The sequence below is a fragment of the Trachurus trachurus genome (assembly GCF_905171665.1).
Source record: "Trachurus trachurus genome assembly, chromosome: 19".
Taxonomy (NCBI): domain Eukaryota; kingdom Metazoa; phylum Chordata; class Actinopteri; order Carangiformes; family Carangidae; genus Trachurus; species Trachurus trachurus.
In genome coordinates this window covers 3,513,296-3,524,762 of record NC_139913.1, presented here as the reverse complement: position 1 = coordinate 3,524,762, position 11,467 = coordinate 3,513,296, and the positions used below count along the sequence as shown (strand labels likewise).

The 11,467-nt window shown below is 43.1% G+C and overlaps 1 protein-coding gene across 1 annotated transcript; it reads right to left on the bottom strand.

Moving 5' to 3' along the window:
- Positions 1–1,425: 1,425 nt before the first annotated feature.
- On the bottom strand, positions 1,426–9,726 carry LOC311003130 (proton channel OTOP3-like; the record flags this gene model as incomplete). The annotated part of the gene is made up of 8 exons (XM_083994815.1): positions 1,426–1,596; positions 2,709–2,882; positions 3,975–4,391; positions 5,989–6,272; positions 6,834–6,985; positions 7,103–7,161; positions 8,334–8,470; positions 9,351–9,726. The coding sequence occupies 8 exons, from the start codon at positions 9,724–9,726 to the stop codon at positions 1,426–1,428; spliced, it is 1,770 nt and encodes a 589-aa protein (XP_083850941.1).
- Positions 9,727–11,467: the final 1,741 nt, after the last annotated feature.

Sequence of the window (11,467 nt, the reverse complement as noted above, 5' to 3'; positions counted from 1 at the left end):
CCAGACTGTGGGTCCATTTTCATGTTTTTATTTAATTTTTTTTATCTCCTGCTACATCACATTTATCCAACAGCTGTATTTACAAAATATCAGCCTCTTCACAAAAAAACCTGGTGGAAAAAAAACAGCTCATATTCAGTGTTGTGCAAAAGTTTGGGCACCCCTGGTAAAATTTCTGTTAATGTGAACAGTTCAGCAAGAGGAAGATGAAATGATCTCCATAAGGCATAAAGTTACAGATGACACATTCACTTTACATTTTAAACAATATAATTAATTTGTTTTATTTCATTTTCATCTTTTGGATTTTCAAAATGACAGAAAAGGAAAAGGGCCCTCAGCAAAGGTCTGCCCCCCCCCTACATAGTTAGTAGCTAGTAGTTTTGGAAACTATCACAGTGTGTAAATAAATAGTAAATATCTTGTCTGATACCTTGGTCAAAGTTCTCTGAGAGCTGCAGTCTCCTGGGTTTCTCATTCTTTTGCAGCTGCTGCTTTGTTTCCCTTTTTCACTCTTAAATAATTGTAGAAAACTAAACAATAATACACTGATATTGATTAAAACATTACAAAAGAGTGTTTCATGTTTAACTTTATGTCTTTTGGAGATCATTTCATCTTCCACTTGCTGAACTGTCGACATTAACAGACATTTTGACCATTTGCCCAAACTTTTGCATGCCAATGTAAGTGCAATTTCCCCTCTCAATTTTAAACACAGTTCAATGTTTCCTTATTATCATAAACAAGATTAATCTAATTCTTTTTATCTTCTTGCATCTCTTAATTATCATTGCCCGCCCCCTCAGAGCCTGAATATGAATAACATGGAGCAACAACAGTAAAATACTGAAGAAGCATTAACACAATCTAATGTGAAATGTTGTTTACTTTTACTTCTTAGCATTTAAAATGCAGGACTTGTTGCGTTTGTATCTGAGCTGCTCAGCTGCAAGAGCAAGAGCGAGGTCCGGCTGTGACGTCAGGTCGAACATGAGGCTCAAGAGTTCATCTGTGTGTGTCCACAGACATTTGGACGTATCATATAAACTTAAAGCAGAAGTAAGCGATCCGGTGGTTTTGTCTAACTTCCTGTCAGCAGATGGAGTTAGCAGTCCCCGCCCTCGTCCCTACGTCACCACATTCAGGTGCATCCCTTGGCTGCACACACAGAGAGGACCGCCCCTTTATGCCGTTCTCTCTCCTCATTGGATAAAGGTTGTAGGATACAAGGAAAGTTTTCTCCTCGGCTCAGAGCAGAGCAGAGTGACTGACAGACCCGTGTTTCAGACCAAACACTCTATGTAAGTGATTGCTGTCGGAAGATAGAACTATTTAAGACTTATATTAACACAAACATTCCGCTTACTTCTGCTTTAAATAGTTTCTAAACGTGTGTGAACAACAGTGAGTGTTTCCCAGCGGTCAGGCTGAGAGCAGCAGCTCCATCAGAGCTCCCACCGAGTGCATCCTGTAGAAGACGCTGAGCGGCTGACCCAGGTTCACCAGGACGAACCAGGTGCTGAAGCCGAAGAACTGCTTCCCCAGGCCGTTCTCGAACTGGGGGTGAACCCCGAAGGCCGGGATGACCCACAGCTGCAAGACAAAGATCATCAGTCAGGTACATGAACACACGACACGACAGAAGAAGGTGTTTTAACTTTATTTACAATCTCATGCTGTCAGAGATGTACTCGACCCCAGTACTTGAGTAAGAAGAGTACAAATACTAGGCCTACTTGTCAAAATTTACTCCGTTACAAGTAAAAGTAGCTCAGTCGACATGTTACTCCAGTAAGAGTAAAAAAGCACTTGCTTTTAAATGTACTTTAAGTAAAAGTAAGAGTAAGAGTACATTTCTTATTTTTCACATCAATGAATTAGGCTACTATAATTTTTAAAGGGGACCTATTATGCTTTTCCAGCTTTTCAGACTTTTATATATGTTTAAAATGTTGGATAATGGTTCTAGAGGCCGTGGAAGTGTCATATCCTGAGGTTAATGCATTTGGAGGTAAACCCTGCTAGATGATTGGGATTTCTCTGCACACCGTGTTACACTCAGTTGCACTGACTTTTTTTTGGACATGAGGTCGCGTTGACGTCATGGCGTGCCGGACTCCCCTACATGGTCATGCCGAGGTCTCTGCTCCAGCCGGCCCCGCCTCCTCCCATGCTGCTCTGTTGTTGCTGGGGTCACAGCGGAGAGCGGAGCGGACTACTTCCTGCTTTTTCCCTGCCTGTTGTAGCGCTGTAGCGTCACTTTACAGAGTTTTATTTAGAAGTTTGCGCCGACATTTCATGTCCCCAGGAACTATTTTAGTTTGTGCAAAAAGGAGCATAATAGGTCCCCTTTAACTCTTGTTTCTGAGAATGAACTCTTTGAAAGCAGCTGCACTGATGTGCTGCTTTTAGGGGTTAGGGTTTCCTTCTCTGACAAACACAGCTTGTGTCCAATAGGATTTTAGAAGAAAAGAAAAAAAAAGAGCAGACCTGAAAGTAACCAGTACTTTTCAGCCTTCCTAGAAATTAACTCGAGTAAAAGTAAAAAATATTTGTCTTGGAAATGTATTCAAGTAAGAGTAATAAGTACCAAAGAAATCTAATACTCAAGTAAAGTACAAATCCTCTGGATATCTAGCCTACTTAAGTACAGTAGCTACTCAAGTAACTTTACTCCGTTACTGTCCACCACTGCGTGCTGTTACCATGATGTTGGCCAGGATGAGGAAGGCACAGATTTCCTGTATGACTCTTTTACTCCAGGACTCTTTCCCATCATGCACCTGACCAGCAGGGGGAGCCGACGTGTTTCCCTCCAGCAGTGATGTGGTCGTCGTCTTCTTCCCCTCATCTGTTGGTGCAGGAACCTTCATCTTCGGCTGTGGGGCAGTTCAGATAGTTGCTCTTGTTATGATTTCTTTGTTTATTTATTTTTATTAGGAACAAGGAAGCCATTGGCCATAATAATTGAGTTGCATGTGCTTTCTTTTCTTTACTTTTCTGTCGTATTTTGGCAGAACATCTAGTCTGAATTTCAGGAAAATACATTTTTTTCATTTTAGCACGGAATTTGTTCTCATTTTGTCAATTGCTGATGTCCATGCATGGGACAAAATAATGAAATGAAATGAAATAATCGTTGGGATAAAATCACCAGTTTGACCAAACACTCGGGTGAAGACGTTGACATCTCTTTAACTCTTTAAAACTGGACTTTAAAGGTCCAGTGTGTAATATTTGTCAAGGTTTATTGGCAAAATCTGAACATACTACCCATGAATATATTTGTATAAGTGTATAATCGCTATAGAATAAAAATCTGTTTGGTTTTCGTAGCCTTACAGTGTGTTCACCCCGGGCGCGAGGCAAGTTTTTTTCGCGCGATAAGATTACATACAAAGTCAAGACGCGAATGAAACGAACACACAAAATTCGCCTGTTCGCACAAGTTCAAAATATTGAACTCAAGCGAAATATTTGTGCGAATGCCGCGAGTAAAAACAAATATTCCAGCGGGCAAACTCGAGTAGAGTCCAAATTTGGACGAACCAGGGTCCTTCCTCTTCCCAGTTCGTCCAAATTTGACGAACCTGGAAGAGGAGCTTCGAGAAGCTTCCGCTACAAACAAGCTTGAAATATAGACGTATTCAATTTCGCATTTCGGGGCTTCAATACAAGAGGGACATTACATACGAGCAGCATGGAGGTATTTGGATGTTTTTTGGTGTGTCTTTTTGTTACGAAGACAGTTGGTATCCATTTGCAACCGTTATGGACATGCACTGCTACGCCGAGACCCCCTGTAACTCAGAGAAGCCACGGAGGACTCTGAAACTTCTCCCAGCCCTTAGTCCACATGAGGGGGAGGAGATAATGAGTGAAATTTGAATTTAGGTTGAACTATCCCTTTAAAAATAATGTAATGAAATGAAATAGTAATCATGTCTCAGGTGTTGAGGTGCAGCAGGTACCTTGAAGATGCTGCTCCTCTGCCTCCTCGTGGCTCGCGGGCTCGGGTGCCGGTGGAGGCTCAGGCCCTCGATGATGAAGACGTTCTGCAGGATGAGCTCCAGCAGGCTGAGGAGCGAGTAGCAGAGCTCCAGGTCGGCCAGAGGAGCGCCGGTGCCCAGGGCCAGCGCCGCCACCAGCGAGAAGTAGGAGATGGCGAGCTGGCCCAGAGCCGCCGCCACCAGGAGCATCACGTCCAGACTGCGGGTCGGGTTGCGGCCTCCTCCGTCGTGATCGTGAGCCCTCCTCCTCTCCTCCAGCCGGTGGACCAGCGCCCCCGCCAGCGAGCACAGCGACATGACGGGCATGACGGCCAGGTGGTAGCCGTAGAACACGAGGAAGGCGGCGAGGCGGCGCTGCTGCTGCTGCCCCACCCACACCTGTGTGGTATATTGATGTGTTGATGAAAAGAAGGGATCACTGCTGACATGTCTTCGCTTGTATTTAAAAAAGAGTGCAAAAGAGTTTATTAAAGGGATAGTAGCATTTTTGTGGGGGTTGTATGATCTACAAATAGCCCCTAAGTACTTTAATTGCAGTAGAAGACTCTCTGCACTCCTCCCATTAGCAACGCCAGCCCATAATAGCCCTGCCCAGAGATTTACAACATACATTGTTGTGAACAGACCCAAAGAAACGGCCTATTTTCGCGGCCTAAAAGAGGTTTTACCTGAAAAAAAATACAGAGTTCCATTGTTCGCTATAATAGAATTTTTTCCAGCCCTTCAAAGTGCAGGAAAAACTCAGTTTTTATTTGGACCTAACCAACTCACGTATCCCTCCGCCCAGGGTTAGCGCCCGCCGATCAGCAGTTGGTTAGCTCCAAATAATAAATTTAAATAATAAATAATTTTTCCTGCACTTTGAGGGGCTGGAAAAAATTATATTATAGCGAACAATGGAACTGTGTATTTCTTTTTCAGGTGAAACCTCTTTTAGGCCGCGAAAATAGGCCGTTTCTTTGGGTCCATTCACAACACTGTATGTTGTAAATCTCTGGGCAGGGCTATTATGGGCTGGCGTTGCTAACAGGAGGAGTGTAGAGAGTCTGCTACTGCAATTAAAGTACTTAGGGGCTATTTGTAGATCATACAACCCCACTTTAAAAAAAAATGCTACTATCCCTTTAACAAGAAGAAGAACAGTGTACAAAAATGTCGAATCCTGGAGCTTCTCTGGTCCAAAATGAGATCTCTCTCTACTGGCCCAAAGCTCTGACCGTATGTTTCTAACTCCAAACACTCCACCTTCTCCAAACTAAGGAATGCAACAAATCAACAAAGACAACCTTGATCTGGATCATTTCCTTTCTGGCATTTAACATCTTGACCAAGTCGATAACTTTTATGCTACCATAGGTCAACGGAAGAAGATGCCCTTGACCTAAAGTTTCAGCCTTTAGGCCAAACAAAACAATCATCAACTTTCCAACAGACCAAATTGCTTCTAGGAACCCATGAAGCAGAGCATCAGTTCACACATTCCTTCAGTTCAGAGAAAGCACACACACACAAAGAAGAACATAAGACAATACAAGATATTTAAAGGGACAACGAGGAGTTTTGGAAAAGCGAAGCGTTTTCACACTACATTTATGAACCTCCGCGCGCACCGTACATTTCTTTGACCGGCGCAAGACGGACTTATGTTTTCATTCATCAAGAATTAAAGTCAGAGGTTGGAAGACGATCACATACCGTCGTAGTTCCGACCATAAACGGCGATTCGGCGGCGTTATTCTCATGACTCGCCACGAAACCGAAAGTAAAGAAACGCTGGTCAGCTCGCCCAGCGTTTCCGCCACCACTAATAATAACAAAATAACCATAGAGACAAAACCATGTATTTATTGAAAATGGACCATTAACAAGTGGTAGCGTAGATTCATCCACATTAACGTGAGACTTTTTTATAACCAACTAGAAACTCCTCGTTGTCCCTTTAAGTAAGAAAGTTAAGGTGTATAATACACTACACCTGGTACAGGATGAAGACCGTGACCCCGGCCGCGAGGACCAGGCCTCCCGACACGAGGCCGTAGACGACCCCGCCCCGGTAGACCACACGGAGGGTCAGCTTCTGGGCGCCGTGGTGACCGGCGGCGGGGTCCGTCCTGCGGCCCACGTTCTTCCACATGACGTAGACCATGCAGCCGGCCATCAGGTAGAACTCCATGGTGAAGGGGTAGAGGATCTCGAAGCCTTTCCTGAAGACCAGGCAGGTGGCGCTGGCACTGCACCGACACAGGGTGGAGGAGTTACCTGCAGAAATACAACGATTACAACGTAGAGCACAAAACAGCTGGGACTGAACCTGAGATATTTCTCTTTAAAGGGATAGTTCAACATTTTGGCAAATTGGCCCTTTGCCATAATCCCTATAGTCATAGCAGTATAGGTTCGTTACCTTTAATTGTCGGTGCAAGCTATTTTTAGAACGGCAGAGCAGAGCCGCCAGCTGCTCAGAGCTACGCTACGGAGGCTCATTATGGGATTTCTTGGTTTCCCTCATCAAACTCATCGAATACACAATCCAACAACTCCACAACGCTCTGGTGGACAAGTTGTGACCTGCACATTTACCACGCTATGAGATAATAACACAACGTTACCAGACAGAGTTGTTTTAGAGGTAGGCTAAATACAGAGACTGCTTGCTGAAAAACTGTCCCTGAAGGCAACGCGCATCAGCGGTTTTTCATGAATTTACCTCTCTCATCTCTGCTGCATGCCTTTAGTTTGTTAAAGTTAGGACCCATGTGCCCTTATTTTGAAATTCTGCAGGTATACTTCCAGCTGTAGGATGTTAAATATGATCGCCACCTAAATCAGAGGCGTCTGCTTCAGAGGAGTTGCTGTTGCTGAACTGAAGCTTGTCCGCCTTCTCTAACTCGATCTCCTCGTGGATCGAGTCCTCAGTGACTGCGTTCAGCCACAGCAGCAGGTCAGCAGAGAGGATCACCATCAGCCCCGACCTGCAGGTAAATATATCATATATTATCTATCAACAACATAACATGCATCTGAAGCTAAAAACAACCACCACCCTTTAATATAAACTAGTATTAAATGTAATTATTAGAGTGAGGCACCTGGTGATTATCTTGTGTCTGTGAATGCAGTCTTTGGAGTGAGCCCACAGTAAATATGTCTATAAAAGAGCACACAACAGTAAGAGACTGGATTAGGTCAATAATACAAATCTTGAAGAGCAACAACAACAACAAAAGTTTTAGGAGACATAAAAATAATGAGCCATTTCTTTGTTTTGTGCTTTGCCTTGAAACTGAACCAAATAGGCTAATTAAAGAAGCTCATTGTCGTCATATCATTGATTAACTCTTGATAAAATTCTGTTGAAGCAGGTGCTGCTTAATTTTTCACATTTTATTTGAGGTTTTGATGAAATGTTGGAGTTTGTTTACTTTAATTGAGACCAGGCTACTTCTTTACAACTTTTGCTAATGCTACATATAGCAAACATTAGCATCAGCAACTGTTTACTTGACAAGAACTGCAGCCATCATTGATTTTACATACAAGAGGTTATAATATGTCATCATAGCAACTAGAGTAAACTGGACACAACAGTGACTCGGTATCGGAAAAAGATGAGGTGCTAGCTGGTTAGCATGCTAACTTCAGTAGAGCTTCAGCTGCTATGCTAATGTTAACGTTAGCTATGCAGCAATGCAACAAAACTCACAAATAGCTCCTTTTAAGCAGAAATAAGATGCATGAGTATTTGTTTAAAGAATAATAATTTAATTTTTTTTACCTCACCACCAAATCTTGTATAAAAAGCTAAATTAGCAGCGGCTAAAATTAGACAAAACATTTGAACGTGAATGTTGTTTACATAAATCACCTGAATGGAAACTCAACAAGAAATCAAAATATGGAGAAAATAAAAAGGTTTTGTGTGTCGACCAAAAGTAAATCTGACAGGTGATATCATGAAATAATGGACATAAAAGACACCGTCCTCCATTCAGCAAAAACAAACAACACTGTTTTTGTCTCTTATTTATTTAGTCTGGTTTGACCAGTTATGGTGCTAATGTTAAAGTATTGTTGTCACTGACATTTCAAACCTCTCTGGTGCAGTTGTGCAAGTTCTGTGCTTGATTATGAAAGATTTCCATGTTGTTTTTACATTTAGCATTATCCTATAATAAGCCCTAAGTATCCACTTGTTAGGCATTACAGGCCTAACTGTTGTTCAAAGCTGTGAGTTACCAAAGTTCAAGTTTTTCTACCTTTTTTTTTATTGTGTTCTCTCTTTTTCTCAGTGAAGGAGCAGCAGAAAACAAACATCATTACCTGCATCACGAGAAAAGGAGCCTCTATGAATGGAGAGAGCACTTTGGCAGGAGGGTTACACTCCCTCACGCTGAGTAAATAACCGATCCTGCAGACGTAGAGCAGCAGACTGGCAGCGGCAAACAGAACCAGAACCACTGGGACAGGAAACAGGGACATGTCGGTAACATATTCAGTAAATTTAGTAGGGGTGTAACGGTATATGTATTCGTCCCGTGCCGTCACGGTACGGGGGTCACGGTTCGGTGCACACAGTCACACGACAAATACGTCTGAATGAATATTTAAAAAAAAAAGTAGAGTCCTCACTCCAATCTAGGTGGCGGTAATGAGCCTCAAAGCTGCCAAACCCTCAAACCCTAAACCTAACTGCTTAGCATCACCAATGCAACTGGCATCTAGTCTAAATTAACTGTGTAAACCAACATTGATGTTAGTTTCTTGTTTAAAAAAAAAAAAGAAAAAGTTGCCAGTTGTCAAGTGCAAGTTTTTTTCCCTCTAGAATTAATGAATGGTATTCTAACACCCCAAATCCACTTGTTTTATTTTATATTCTATTTTTTTTTCTACTTTTATAACACAAGACAGATTTTAGTTTTATATTCAAGTGTCTGTTGTACCAAAACCGTACCGAACCGTGACCCCTGAACCAAGGTACGTACCGAACCGTGACTTGTGTGTACCGTTACACCCCTAAAATTTAGTCATCATGATGATGATTTTGCACGGGAGCTTACAGAGGACGGTGATCCCCCCCTTGTTTTTAAAAAAATAATAGTTGCCAGTTGTCAAGTGCAAGTTTTTTTCCCTCTAGAATTGATGAATGGTATTCAAACACCCCAAATCCACTTGTTTTATTTTATATTCTATTTTTTTTCTACTTTTATAACACAAGACAGATTTTAGTTTTATATTCAAGTGTCTGTTGTACCGAAACCGTACCGAACTGTGACTTGTGTGTACCGTTACACCCCTAAAATGTAGTCATCATGATGATGATTTTGCACGGGAGCTTACAGAGGACGGTGATCCCCCCGGCATGGTGGTCTTTGTGTGGGCTGACGCCGGGCTGCTTCCTGGCCCACAGCAGGTACCACAGCATCCAGACCAGACCGACCCCCATCAGCAGCAGCACGAAGACCAGCGGCTCCTGGTGCTTCAGCCCCTCGGGGTTGAAGGCCCGACCGGCCAGCAGAGCGGCCCCCAGCAGGACCACATTCATCCCCAGCAGACCGGAGATCAGGCGCCTCCCGCTGGGGACCCAGACCAGCACTGGGTCCAGGTCCTGATCCTGGTTCTGATCCTGGTTCTGATCCTGGTTCTGATCATCAGGTTCATTTCTGCGAGTCACCCAGGAGGAATCCAGCTCTGTGGCTCCAGGATCAGGATCCATACCGACCTCGTTTACTGCAAAAACTCAAAATATTTCCAAGAATATTTGTCTTTATTTCTTGTCAAAATGTCTCATTTCTAGTCAAAACTAATCTCTTTCCACTTAAAATAAGACTCATCACCTAAAACATTAACTTGTTTTTAGATAATCTTCACTTGAAACAAGTAGAAAAATCTGCCAGTGAAAGCAGGTTTTTTTTGTGCTTGTAATAAGAAAGAAAAACTTGCTCCACTGTCAGATTTTTCTACTTATTTAAAGTAACATTGCAGAGTTTTTCAGCCTTAAAATAATGTTTCCAGACTCACTGCAATGGTAGAAAAATGGTTAATAGGATGATTGGTGCTGCCGCCGCAGCCTGAGCGGGGTCGTGTCGGCTGAAACTGCACTATGTAACTTCCCTGCACGGGTACGAATCACCACCACCCCTCCTCCCCCCTCCCCTCTGCGTCGGAGAGAGACGTAGTGGGAAAAAGCGAAACTTACGGTTCCCCTCCGGTCGTCGTCGTCGCAGCCGCCGCCGCCCCCCCACCCCCTCCTCCCCTCCCCCGACCACCCGCCACACAGTCTCCTTGCAAACATGTGGGAAATACTGTCGTTTATCAATGGGAATAAACGCTGGATGCGCTGGCTGATAAGCTTCGTTTTCGTTAAGTTTCGTTTTTCCCACCAGATGGTGGAAGCAATGAGCTGAAACTCCGCAATGTTGCTTTAAAGTGGAAAATTTGCTTGAAAAAATTTAAAAAGTGTCTTAAAACAAGCTACTTTTAAAAATGTGATGAGTCTTATTTTAAAGCAGAAGTAAGCGATCCGGTCGTTTTGGCTAACTTCGTTAGTTAGCAGCCCCCGCCCTCGTCATGGATCTATTGGTCCTCGTCCCTACGTCACCACATTCACGCGCATCCCTTGGCTGCACACACAGAGAGGACTGCCCCTTTATGCCGTTCTCTCTCCTCATTGGATAAAGGTTGTAGGATACAAGGAAAGTTTTCTCCTCGGCTTACAGCAGAGCAGAGTGACTGACAGACCCGTGTTTCGGACCAAACACTCTATGTAAGTGATTGCTGTCGGAAGATAGAACTATTTAAGACTTATATTAACACAGATATTCTGCTTACTTCTGCTTCAAGTATAATTAGATATATTTTGACTAGAAATTACATTTTGACTAGAAATAAGACTAATATTCTTGGTAAGATTTTGAATTTTTGCAGTGTTCACTTACTCCTCTCCTTCTCCTTCTTCTTCTTGTTTCCATTCAAGTCCCAGCGTTCCTCCTCGGTCTCCTCCACCGTCGCACTTCAGCTGAAACGTCCGACATGTGAAGACATGCAAATGAAAAGTTGCAGCAGTCGACTGGATCTGCCTTCCCACACTACTACTGTGGGTGTGGCCACGATCCTGCACCTTAATACCACCACACCTTTCAGATGAAAAGCCACTGGTTTCATGTTGACTTTTCATGTTGACCTTTTTTTTTTTCTTCTTTTTTTTTTTTAACCTCTATACAAACTTTACCTGATGGTCCCAGCGCACCTGAACGCAACACAAACTGTGTCAGTCAGTCACCTGCTGCTGAAAGTCAGCCGCGTTATTTTACTTTGAAAGTCTTTATCAGCCGGGCTGTCTGCCATGTCGTGTCACACCAGGAACTGATTTATAAATGTGTAACCTCAGTCTTATCACTGCACTACTCCAAGTAGCAGCTAATAGTCCGCTCAGAGCTGATAACCTAGATATCGGC